General features: G+C 41.6%; 1 protein-coding gene across 1 annotated transcript; it reads right to left on the bottom strand.

The window, feature by feature from the left end:
- Positions 1-6254: 6254 nt before the first annotated feature.
- lpl (lipoprotein lipase) lies at positions 6255-13386 on the bottom strand. Its single transcript, XM_047587643.1, has 10 exons — positions 13132-13386; positions 12036-12241; positions 11299-11478; positions 10591-10702; positions 9756-9998; positions 9074-9316; positions 8347-8467; positions 7953-8135; positions 7751-7858; positions 6255-7404 (listed from the first exon to the last, which is right to left on the bottom strand). Exons 1-10 carry the CDS (start codon positions 13232-13234, stop codon positions 7353-7355), a joined length of 1551 nt encoding a protein of 516 aa, XP_047443599.1. The 5' UTR covers positions 13235-13386; the 3' UTR covers positions 6255-7352.
- Positions 13387-13754: the final 368 nt, after the last annotated feature.

Below are 13754 nucleotides of genomic sequence, written 5' to 3' on the forward strand. Positions count from 1 at the left end.
TGAATAAATAACAATTACAGTTGATGAGGTTTCTGAGTGCAAATACTTTTGGAAAGAAGAGTTTCTTAAACATTAATCTGAAGTGAGACCGCTCCAGAGTCAGAGCCAGAAACTTGTACTCCATTTATACGTCTTTACTGTGTCATTGGAAGCTCTGCTTATTTAGTTTGCAAACAGTGAAGCATCTGGGACCTCTGGTTCATTCTCTGGTCAGTATTTATAGTTGTTGTATGTGATGATTGCTGCAGGCAGGTCAAAAGTGTGCACAGTCGCTGATGTACTGTTTGTCACCTGTCTCCTACATGGCTGACTCTGTGACATTCCAGGTCTCAGGCAGCTGTGGTGTACGAATGGAGGCCCCTTCAAGGACATTATGGAGACCATTTTCACCAAGCATTGTTTTCAGAGAGTGGGACGCAAACATGTGCCAAACAGTATCATTTCAAATATTTTGGAAGCTTGGGAGAGTGATATGTTTATTCCACATATTTGTTCGTACTTGTCCGAACCTGGAACTGCTCTTCACAAAGCAATTTCCCTCTCAGCAGTTCAGTCAACCATTGTGTTCAGCAGTTCCTGCTAATGTAGCCTGGAGCTACAAGCATCATCAGGGGTGAAGAGCAGGTTACAGAGGTCTGGTGATCTCATGTCTTTCTAATCAATCCCTCACACTGTTTTTCAGACTTCCAGTCCTCAGATACAATGGACTCATTGATATCTAGAGACCAAAAGACTTTCTACACCTTCTTTGTTTCACAAATACATTTTGCAAAAACTTTAACTATTACATATTAATAGTATTTAAGTGAAAGTACTTCTCTGGAAGTCTTTGTGATCAGAAGACTGTTCTTTGACACACATGAAACATAATACAACTGTCATAATAAAACTGAATAAGTCCTCATTTGGGCTAATGTAATTTCTCTATTTACAAGAAAAACACAACTATGCTGAGATAAATTGCGTTTGAAAGCTGTTACGTATGTTTTGGGACGATGAGTTCACTGGTTCCATAACCTCTATTGACGAGGTGTCTACAAACTCCCCAGGGCACTCTCTGGGTCACTATGTGCTCACTTGGTTGGGTTAAAGGAAGAGAACAGATTCCTTCTATGTGTGTGCATATGACAACAACAAAATCTCAGTATAGACAGTTTCTTTTGCTGCTGCTCCGTGATGGGACGATATTCCTTGACTCCTGACTAGAACTTATGTCATCTTTTCTGAAGAGCCCACGATGCATGATAAGGTTTTCTTTGAGTTGAAGCAGAAGGAATGTTAAATCCTTAGATCCTTATTTATGGTTTCCACTTCCAAACGTGCCCCTTTTATTCAAGGAAGTTGAGAAAAACAATCCAACTAACTATGACTCTGGCAGCATGTATGAAAATGAGCAGTTGGTGATGCTCTCGGCTGGCACACACTTGGATACTTCAAAATTCGGAGTATTGACCTATTACATAGAGCATTTTAGTCTCCAACTAGGTAAAAAAGCAGTTGCATGCCAGCTGGAGATTATGTGCTCATATTTAGGCAAGAGTAGTTGGCTTCAGAGCAGCTGAACTGTTGCCCAAAACTTCAGCACGAGATGCCAAGAGAAACGAGGTGGGAGGTGGAAGAGGTGATGGTTGAAGCGCTACAAGCTTTATGCAGACTGAGCAATAAAGTTTGCATAATGACACTTGCTACAGCAAAAGTTACTGTAACCAGCCACCGCAGAGAGACAGAGGGACAGAGTGGTTCAAGTGTGATATAATGAAAAGCTAACTGAAGAACTTTGTTAAAGAAAAAAAAAAAATACTACGAAACAAAAAAACTGATCTGAGCTCATCATTTCAATTCAATTGTATTTATATAGCGCCAGTAAGAAGACACATTGTCTCAGGATGCTTTACAAAACCCAGCCTGAAACCCCAGAGCAGGCACGAAGCCAACAAGTCCCTTTTAACAGGAAGAAACCTTAAGCAGAACCCAGCTCATATGGAGGGACCCATCTGCCCAAAGCTAGCCGGGTAGAAACAGAAAATGAGACAGGACAGAGTAGCAGGAGGAAAGAGATAAACATCTGTCAATGATACATATATCTGACTAAAGCAGTGCTAATTGTATCAATAAGTTAATTACGAAATCGAGTCTTAAGCCAAGTCTTAAGCCTAACCTTGAAAGTAGAGAGGCTGTCTGCCTCCCGAAGCCAGACTGGGACCTGGTTCCACAGGAGATGGGCCTCATAGCTGAAGGTTTGTTCTACTCTAGCTGTTCTACTTTCAGTCTAGCAGTAACTATGCTGAATATATTTGGGTTCAGACTTTATGGAGGTCAATCTGTTAATGACTTTCATCCAGACTTAAATACTGGCAACTTTTTTGTGATTGCCACAATATTTTGTAGACACTTGATCAGAAGATAATCCATCCCAATGTCTCTTTTGCTACCGATCCCAGAAGCTTAATGTCAGGCTGTCCAGTCCTGTTCAGCACTGCAAAATGAATGACCTTGTAATCAGCCACAGGTCATTAGAGATAAATGCAAATGAAGAACACAGTGAAGATTTTACCCATTTAACAGCAGCACACTGTAAGCATGTGATCCTCACAGACTTGCTAGCATGATTGTAGAGCCTTGTCACATAAAGATAGGTTTTATGGTTAAAATCACTAGAACTATCTATAACCATTTACAGAAGCATGTCATGTGTTGCACACTGTAAAATAGATAATGAAGTGTTTTTAGCCAGCTTTTAAAGCTTCTACTGGCTTGAATAATGAACAGCTTTTTCGGTCACTACATAATTAATTAATATGCACCTATTTAAGAACCCTATGAGCCACAATAGTTTGTAGAACTGAAAATGACACTGACTCGTTCACTCTTGCTCTGATAGAAGAAATTGCAGCCCACACACTCTTCCACACATAAACACTAGATCCCACAGCACAACAGCTGGATCCGCGCACCGTTACTCTGAACATGACAACATACAGTATTCCTTGGAAAACCATGACTGCATTTGTTTTCCCAAAACTGCCACGTCAGATCCGAGGAGGTCGTCCTCCTCTTTGCAGGCGAAAAAAAAGAAGAGGATTTGCAGAGAGGGAAGGTGGACAAATGGTTTGGAGACGATAAAATACCAAAATGTTAAATGCTTCCAAGACTAACTTTATTTCTACGAATGGCTCAAAATGACATTTGCACAGAAGCAAAGAGATAAGGTAGATGAATACAAGAAAAAAATATATATTTCTGGGTGAGGTTCAAAGCAGATAGTGATGGTTTTGAGCCAAGCAAAACAGAACAGCACGAAAATAACTTACCAGAACACTTGATGATGATTTTTTGTTTTTCTTGAACACACTGGTGCACTGAAAGTCAGACTGCCGGCTGGTCAGTGCTGGCAGCAGAACAGGTTTTAAAAGTCAACAACAGATGTTGACCACAAACACAGTCTCATGTGGAAAAGTTTCCAAAGTTCCTCATCTCTTATTATTGTTCCTTCCTCTGAGGTATATAATCAGTGGTACTAACTAAAGCAACAGAAACTAATTTGCTGATTACTGCTAAAACAAACAACAGCACAGAGACAAAGTTACCAAATGGAATTGACTGATATTATTAACATGAGAAAACTTTTACAGATGTGGAAATGTCACAGAGAGATAGGGGAATAGAGAAGTGGAAAGATTTAATTTCTTCTGTATCCCAGTATGTGCCAGTCCAACTTGATACCTGGTGACAGGTTGACATGTGAGATTCCCCCCATAAAATCTACAATAGTCTACACCTAAAAGAAACAAACTTCACCTAAACTTGTCTTTTCCACAGAAACTAATCCAAACTCCCGAGGAATCAGAGGTACAACATGTTTGTTGTTTCGTCTCACTTATACCATGGCCTGGTTCAGTGTTGCGTAATATGTTTTGAATTTTTAGCAAAGCTGGCTTAGCTATAATCCTGTTCTATTAAAAAATGTTGGGTGTGGGCCGTTTGACTGTCAACACAGTTGTAGGCCACGAGGGAGAGGTAGTTCCACCAGCTCATATAAACAACAACCTACTTAAAGTGTTGAGCTTTTCATACATTCAGAGCTGCTCTCTGTTGTGGACTGAGGATGCGATATTGTCCAAAAACAGACGTCTATGCATTCACTCATTCACTTCTGGTTTTGTGCAGCAAAGTATAGATTACACTTCACATGCTAGCACACCCTGTTAGTGTAATATGTAGCTGTGATTCCCAGCCCGAGGTCTGCATTTATTTCTGAGGTTGTGAAGTTGGCAAAATTAGATTAGCGCATGTTAAATAAAATCATAAAAACTCAGATGCTGGATAATCAAAAGTCTGTGCATATATAACTTTTTTTAAAAGATGTTTGCTCTATCATTGCTGAGAACTAGGAGTGTTTCACAACTTCATTCCAAGGCCATGCATGGAAACACATTTGGATGTGTTGCTGCAACTGTCAGACCCCACTGAATAAGAGGACACACTCTGATATGTATGATAAAGGGCTGTCCTGTCGGTCTGTGGGTATGTATTCTCACTGTGAACGTTGGAAGCGAGGTAAGACCACCTTCTTTCACCAGTTGGCTGATTTGTTCTAGATCGGAGGATGATTGCTGTGTTCACACCCGACCAAAAACAAAAAAAAGGACTTGGGGCAAAATCACTACAACAAAACAAGTGTGAAAGCACATTATTGGGCCACACCGCTGTGACCTCTCATCCTCAGTTGTTTCTTCAAGTCCTTGCAAAAGAGTAATTTTGTGTGTATTTTATAAACCTGGCGACGCAAGCTGAACATTCTTCAATGTATATGTTTCTAAGACCTTAAAGATACATGATGTACTTTGTGTTCTTGTGAGACAAAAGGAGTTTATGTAATCTTTAATTTTTCTCACACATCACATCTCCTTGCTATGTTTTGAAAGGCTGAAAACTCCTCAGGGCACTTTAAATATATTCACATCAAGTCGGGCCATATGGCTTTTGTTATATGTGAGTTGTTCTATATTTGTGGAGTTTTATTGAAATACGTGGCTCTACAGCTGTTTATGACTTTATAAAACATGGTTTACAGGAGCTAAAATTGTGTCTGTGTTTTCTGTCAAATTAATGCACAGGAAGAGCAGGATTGTAATCAGTCAGCTCCATGCATATTAATAATATGGAAGCACAAATCAAATACGGTTAATGTTCCGGTGTAAGCAACCTAGTACATGGGCATGAAGGATAGACTCTGTATTTACCGTGACCAGTCCGAGATTTGGTTTAAGGAACAATGGGATATGCACTGTTGGAACTCCGTACTGACATTGAAATTGACTTCCCAAAAACAGTTTTGGTTCTTGGTGTCATGAAATCAGCAGGGTGATGGAAACATTCCTTTGAGATTCAGGTCCATGTCATGAATTGCGTTACATATTTCAACAGGTTTGTCAGCTGCACACTGGTTTCAGAGTTGCTGTCATTAGAAACTCAACTGTGGCCAATAGGAATGCCAATGGCCAGCAACAATAGGTATTCAAATAATGACTGAATAGTATTAAGGGCCAAGAAAACAGTCCTCACACACGTATGGTTGCAAACTGGACCGTCAACATTATGATGGCTGAGGAAGACGTGTACTACTGGTGCACCTGCTACTAAGCTGCATGGAGTAAAAATGAATATGAAGGTCAAAACTCCAGCAAAACTTCTCATATGGAACAAATTTGTCAAGTGAGTGCAAGTTAGGTCAGTCAATTAATGAAGTAGACGGAAAAATCTGGCCCCACCATCTGAAACCTAAATGGAGAGTTATCATCACAGGCTACTCTTTCCAAGCCTGCTGTTACTGGCAGTGGTCTACCGCGATTTTATCCTCAAGGTTGGACATTAAACAAGTTTTTCCATTCAGCACAGTTATTAAGGGTGTGTCTGAACTATTTTATTGTACTGCTGCCAAATGATTGGCTGATTGGATAATTTCATTATGTACACGTGTTCCTAAAAGTTTTAGTGACAAGTGTAGGGGCAATTGTGAGGATTTGATTGCTTGCATTTTTAAAAGCGGCTCGAGCAGTAAGAAATATCGCAGTATTTGGTTTATCTCTTTATTAAACCATCCTGGGCTCTTTCTTTTTGACAGTGCACTGCATATCAGTTCATAGAAGTCGCCATCAGCAGCCATCATGGAGACCAATTTGATTGACCGTTCCTGTGCGTTAAAAACACACAAAGCTTCACCTATTAAAATAAAAAAAATACAGACAACAGTGGAAGCCTGACAAAATATATTACAGCTTCATATACAAATATATAAATGTACAATCAATAAATACAAAATGAAGTATTCTTTGAGATGTATTATGGCTATTATCTAGGACAGTCCATCACTAATGACAAAGGCTTGCATGTTGATTTCTTTAACAATTTTGCAGTGTTTGACCTTTCTTAAGGGCAGGTTGTAGACTGAGGTTAAATGAGGTAAATTGTTTTCAGGTGGGACACTTTTGACCATTTGATTGGACATTTAAAGGTGTCCGTCGTTCATTTTCAATAGAAAAAAAATAGTAAAGAATGCATATCCCTATTGGAGTGCACTCTCAAAGATCTGATCGTCTAAATGGCTACAGGGGACAGAGATCCTTATAAAGTGACTAGTGACACAATAACCAATGCAATCAAAGAACAGGCAAGGCTTCAAGAGATCAGATATTAACACATAACTCATATTCAAAAAGTACTGATTAAGGTATTTACAAAGACCACTGTGATTCTCCGTTCAGTAGATAATAAAAGCTTCTTTGGTCCCTGTTGATTGTTGGCAATTAGTGGTTAAGTAACGAGAAACGTTGGGCACGAATAGATCATTTTGCACATTTTCAAAACGCTGATAAGGACATGCTTACATTATGCCTATCACTCCGAATCCCTGACAAGGATCCAAGTTCACAAAGGCTCAGAAAGCACATCAGTTCAAAACATGTCAAAGTCAGTATACACAGTACATAGAGGATACAAAAACATAAACGACGATTACATGGCAGAAAAAGCTGCTGAAGGTTTGTAAAAATATGAGCGCATCATCAAACAGACATCTGTGACACTTTTCAGTGTCAGAATTTGCAGAGACACACGAGGGAGCTCATGACTGGACTGATTTCTAGTGCTGTGGATGAGGTTGCGTTGGTTGCTCTGGGAGTTGGGTTGGGGGGGGGGAATAAAGGAAGAATCAGAAAAGAAATAACACAGCATTCATTATATATCCAGTTATTCGTAAGGGATTTCCAAGCAGCGTGGCTGAGTGCTGTCCATCTTTGGCTATGTACTGTATATGGTGAGATGGATGATGCACATAGTGTTCAAGAACAACTTCACGCATCGCTCTGCCCGTAAAGACTGCCCTGCATTTTCAGCTTGTGCATCCTGGAAGAAGAAGAAGAAACAGGAAACATCTTGTTTAGATAAAGAGATAGGTAGACGACACTCCTCAGTTATCGCTGTGTATTACATGGCTCATTCAAATGAGGAATAATCAAGATGGGATCTTGACTTTACATAATACAAAATGTAATTTTATCAACAGATATAGATAAGAACATTTACATTTAATGGCATCTCTTATATGTTGACTGTTGTGTTTCCATAGCTGAGGTGTATTTATTTCATCCACATCCCTCCTACAGATCTATCCTCACTCTATCCTCATCCTCAGTCTGTTGAACCCGATTTTATTTATATAAGAAAATGTGTCTGATTGATTGTAACTTACAGTTTCTCTTGACGGTTCATCTTGTCTTCTTTAGACTTGACGAAGACTGCATTGTCTCCTCCCCTTTTGAGATAGGCAAACTCTCCATCCTTTGCAGTGAATATCACTCTGAAATCACACAGATATCATCAGTCCAGCGACTGGTGCACATCGATGCCACCAGGTCTGTTCTGAGCCTCCGTGGTGGCGACTAAGAACTTACTTGGACTGAGTCTCGCCGGACTTGATGCGAAGCTTTCGGATGTGGAACTTGCTGCTGCCCCACCAGTCTGACCAGCTGATGATTGCATCCTTCTCCCAGCGCAGCTTCACGATCATCAGGTCTCCAATGTCCACGTCGGTGGTGATGAGGAAGGACAGAGTGGAGTTGCCGTTCAGCACAGGTCTGCAGGATTAATGGGAGAAATATGGTTAAAGTTCAGCTGCTCAGATTAGACTGTCCTCAGCATTAAAGCTGTAAAGGCATCCCTGGCATGTGCGTGTTCACAGGAGTGTGACGTATGGAGCATGAGTGCCTTATTTAGAGTCGAGATGGCCTTACGTTTATCTATAATCTACATGCGCAAGTGTGAATGATTGCAGTTTAAAGTACGTACAGAACAAAAGCAATGTCCTCCTTCTCTCCGTGGGTTCCATACAGAGAAATCTTCATTGGCTGCTCCGTGAAGCTCAGCTCACCCTGGCTGAAGAAATGTGCCTTCACTTGGTAATGGAAAACTAGAGGAGAGGGGAGGAAAACTTTCAGATTCCCAACAGCTCTGATACCAAAGCCTAAAGACTTTATGTAACCTCGATCTCTCTCTGTCTCCATGTGACTACCACAGTGCTGCTTTTAAGAACAGATTTGTGGTAAATCCCTGCTATGTTCATACTCTCACACTCACATCACCCGGCTACACAGAGTTAGCTTTCAGCACACCTTTGCATCGCTAAACATGTGCTGAATTGTAAATCTCAAAACCTTTCCACTGCAAGAGTATCGCATGGAGAGGTGTCGCATTACGTTAGCGCCCCCCCCACACCCCCAAAATACCAACGACCTCCTCTTTCCCTGACCCCCTGCGTGCACGCGTTCTCCAGGCAAATCGTGCATTTGTACCAAGGCTAACTGTGCAAATAGTAATTTTAAGACCAAAGCTGCCACATTCACATTAAGTACATTCAACAACAGCAGCTTATAGATCGATGATTACTGTAATGTGCATGAACTGACTCTCTGTAAATCCAGTCAGATTTCTCTCCGGTAGTTTGTATTTCATTCCCTGCCGTGCATCTTCATAAATATTATTCAGATGCCATAGCGTCTCGTTTGCTGGTGTTTACCTTTGTAAGGCATCATGTCACGAGTCTTGAGGTACATCTTGGCACTACGGGCCGTGCGGACCTTGTTGATGTTGTAGCCGAGCTTGTTGCAGCGGTTCTTCCTGCAGCTGAGGCACATTCCCTTGTTGAAGGCCTCTTTAGAGTTGCACCGGTAGGCCATGCTCTGCTGCTGGGTGTTCAGCAGAGAGTCGATGAACAAGTGAATGGAGCGCTCGTGGGAACATTTCACAATCTGGTCCATGTCTGCAACACACGGGGAGAGAACAAACGGTGAAACCTCTCTGAAAATTGACGTCAAGCAAACCGTGAAAATGACTTCCTCATGTGATGACTGAACGCTGACTGAGAAGACTTTTCTCACTTAGTTCTGCTTTGCTCTGTTAAACACAGAGGAATGTAGTAGCTGAGGGAGAGAAGCAGCAAAACATCAAGCATGGCTTTAATCTCTGTGACACACTGTGAGCCTGTAGATGTGCATGTTATGATAGCAGGCAAACATACTTCAACTGTAGCCATGGAAGCTTAAATATAGTGTGTCTGCTGATGCCATATAAAAATATCTTTGACGATACACAGCAGGGTTGATCCGTCACAGATCCCTCACTGTAATGTGTACACTGCATCTACTGCATTCAAATCTAGTCCTAAGCTAGGTCAAGGGGAAGTTCAGTGTAATAATTACTTTGGAGGCCCTTGATCCCTTCCGATGCAATCCCCAACAAGGTGTTCTGGATGTCGCACCCCGGCTGGAAGGTGCCCCCGTTGGGGTAAATGTCGATGTGACCCACTGGTCTCTGGATGCCAATGCTGCGGTCAGGGGAACCCCTGGTGTTGGTGTGCAGGACGTCCACAAACTGTGCATCGCCCCGGGACAGGGTGCTCTGCTCGTCGGCGTGCTCAAATGTGGGACCTGCAGGATCCATACCTGAGAGGAAAAAAACATAAATACTTTAAAACACTGTATGTATATTCGGACATAACAACAGGAATAATACTGTGTCAACCCTATAGCCTGAATCAAAACTGTGCATTCAAACTTTTCAGTGTTTGGCCTCCTCCTGCCCTGTACAACTCCGCAGAACCAAACACTGTGGAGCAGTGGACTCTTAATGGGTTTCTGCTCAGTAAGCACACCATTAGTCTGAGCAGGTCAGAGACATTTCAAAGCTGGATAAACTTCACAGAGACAACTAGGGGGGACTGGACCCATTGACTGGCACCGACTGGTTACATGCACACATACAATGCAGACCTGGAATGTAATGGCCAACAGATTATGTTTCATTGGTGCGCTGTGTTGTTTTCAGGAGAGGGACTGCAAAGAGAAGTGCTCACTTGTTATGGCACGGTACGGTAAGCTAAGACGAATAGCTTCTCCGTCTAGATTTTCAAGCGATATAATTCACTGTAAGAGGTTTGAGGCTGGCTCAGCGAATCAGAACCGAGGGCGACAATGACCTATTGTGCAATTAAATCTTGAATGAAAGCAGACTGACTGGTCAAGTTAACGCTGTCACCTGTAATCCTGCTGATTTTATTGCCAGTGAGGTCTCCGGCAATTCCAGCCACATGTGCTCCCAGACTGTAACCCAGCAGATGGAGCCTCTCCCAGGGCAACTGCAGCTCTTTCTGAAAGTGAGAGATGTGTGAGATGTGTCAGAAGAGCATGGTAATACACCTTAAAAGGTTTCAAGAAAATCCTGCAGACTTGCTGGAAAGATTCTGTACCTGTTCCAAGCCTCACCAGATTCTGGGACATAATCCAAAACAAGGATTATCTTGTGTAATTTTGTGGTTTGCCAACTCTTTGCAAGCTTTAAACTTGAAAGTCATGTAAACAGAGGACAAACAATTGAGAGCATTACTCATGCCAGTGCACCCATCTTGCCTTTAAGTTATACAAACAAAACCTGCGCTCCGCTAAATACTGAGCCTTGTAGTGTGAAACTGCTTCGAGCCACAGACGAGGCCATAAAACGACTTTATTGGTGTTTAAAATCATGACCAGTAGGAAAACATATCCGCAGCAGCACTGCTGGGTACAGAACATGACAGTTAGGAGAAACCAGTCCCACAGGTTGCTCTAATTTATTTGCCAGTGTATTAACAAGTCGTTGCCGTGATAAATGTAGTCATCTAAAAGCAAAATCCACCTGTCCACCAAGAGCATGTGAAGCATGCAACCCTGCTGTTATCCAGCTGTCAACCGGTAAAAAAACACTCACTTGTATCCAGGTGACAAACTTGGCGACGTCACGACCCACGAGTTTGGTGTAGGCGGCCGAGGTCGGGTAGTGCTGGTTGGCACGGGTCAGCCAGTCCACCACGATCACATTGGCAGTGGGCTCGCGCTCGTATAGAGCAGAGACCAGTTTGGGAACCCAGCTCTCAAACATCCCTGTTACCTATATTAGCACACATACACACACACATACACAAACAGGTCACACACATGGCTGAGGTCAGCAGCAGTATGGCGTGATTTATTCGGGCCTCAACCTTCACTCTGCGCTCTGTTGTTGGAGGGCAGCCAAGGCATCATCAGGTTCACATTCTAGTGCATGACTGCTTCTAAATCACATTATAGGAGGAGATGTATGGTCTGTTTGCACTGCCAACTCTCACTTCTCTGCATGTTTTCTCTTAGAGGTGTTTTATTGTCATCTCACACATCTTATCCGTTTATACTTCTCCTAACATTCAAGATGAGGTAGTTTGTTGTTTCAGCCCTGCATTAGCAGTTCTATATGTGTAGTGAATGTGTCATTCAAGAGTTTTCTATTCAGATACTATTTGTGGTGTAATTTCAGAGACACCAAAACACTACTATATAAACCTTTACTATTACTACTGGTGTCGTGTATCTATTAGATTCAGCTGTTCAGATACCTCTGTTACATAATTTTCTACAGCATTACACGCTGATGATCAGTTTGCATGACTTATATTTAGTCTGACATACCGTCCAGCCGTGTATCACAACGAAAGTCTGTGTCTCTCGATTGAATTCACACTCATGGATGGTTTCGGGTCTGCCCGCCACAATGTAGCACATGTCATCATCTGGGGTTTCTACAGTGCGCAGGGAGAACTTGGACAAGATGTCAGTGTAGTCTGTGATCCATTCAGTAGTGGTTTCCAGAGGAGTAGCGGTGACTGTGGTGTTTACTGTAACAACACACAAACAGAGAGTATGCAGAAAGTTATACGACCGCTGTGGCATGACAAAAACAGGACTGTGTCCGGTGAGAGTCTAACCAGGACATAACTCAATTATTAACAGTTTCATTGAAATGAACCTGAACAACAAACAGCAGTTTGAAACACTTAAGTCCTTTTCTATCATGAATGCAGGTTCAGGCGACAAAATAACCTGGAACTGATCGGACTATAAACAACAACATACTTTTTCAAATACCTTGCTGCATTTTTGCGCATTAAGTATCAGCTAATCTCGGCAGTGAACCCGTATAAAGAATGACAGTGTCGCCCCCTTTTGACTAATCTGGATTCTACCAGCACAAATGTCCTAATTATGTTGTTAAGACTGTGAGGGGTTCCCCAGAATAAATCTGTAGGGCGCTTATAAAAACAAACAAACAAACAAAAAAGTATTAAAAAATAAAAAATAAAATCTCTAACGAATCAAATGTTTCGATGAGTCAGTCATTAAAACGACAAAAAGTAAAGAAAGTGTTTCTAAGAGGAAGGAATTAAATATACGTTATATTTTTCGAATTCAATTAGAAATATTCAACTGTTTCCTACGTGCGATTCGAAAATTAATTAATGATAATAAAAAAGTCCTTGTTTATTTGTCCTTCTTGGGACAACAGACTTGGAGCTGCGGCTTTCCTCCTGCACACATGGAGCAGAAACCTATGAAATAGGGTGCAGACCTGAATTCTGAAATGTCCTCACCGGGTTATTCCCGGTCAACTCGCGACACACTGCATTAATTAACTTACTTCCGAATATGTTTATTGCATCAGAGCTCCATCACTAGCAGGTCTATTTAAACCAAGGCATCTACCAAAACATAACATGGTCGTTCTTACCAAAATCAGAAGTGGCGGTGGGTTCAGGGTCTGAAGAAAAAGTTGCACAGATGCTTCCCAAAATTATCCAAACTGTCAAAAAACAAAAATTTCCCTTTCCCATATTATTATTTTCCCTAAAACGTCCCGGATTAAAATAAAATCAAGTTCTCTGGAAGTCGGCCGTAAATCCACTTGAGTTTTTAAAACACAAAGTCACAAAGTGGCGTGGAGTTGTGGTTTTAGAGTGATCTTTCTCAGGCTCTGTCACAGTTGCCGCTCCTGGTCATCTTTATGGGTGGCTTATTTGAATATTCAAACATGATTGGCTGAAGGTCCGAGGGCGGAGATTCAACTTTGTCCGAGCCCTGAATAACTTGAGGAGGGGGGTCATTCATAACCTTCTTCAGTGGAGAGCTGCTGCTCGGCAGAAGGTTTCACTTCCACCGTGTCACTGGTGTCAACTATCCGCATCAATCAACACGATAGAAGGAGATGAATAACTGGAGAAAGTTGTCTGACACCTGGGTTCACGTTTATTTGAATGTTTGACTTATATTAAACTAATGGACTGTGAATGTATTAATGTAAGTCTAGTTTAATACAGTAATATTGTTCTGTAAAAAGTATTCAGATTCAGGAAA

The sequence above is a fragment of the Mugil cephalus genome, chromosome 6, assembly GCF_022458985.1.
Source record: "Mugil cephalus isolate CIBA_MC_2020 chromosome 6, CIBA_Mcephalus_1.1, whole genome shotgun sequence".
NCBI lineage: Eukaryota > Metazoa > Chordata > Actinopteri > Mugiliformes > Mugilidae > Mugil > Mugil cephalus.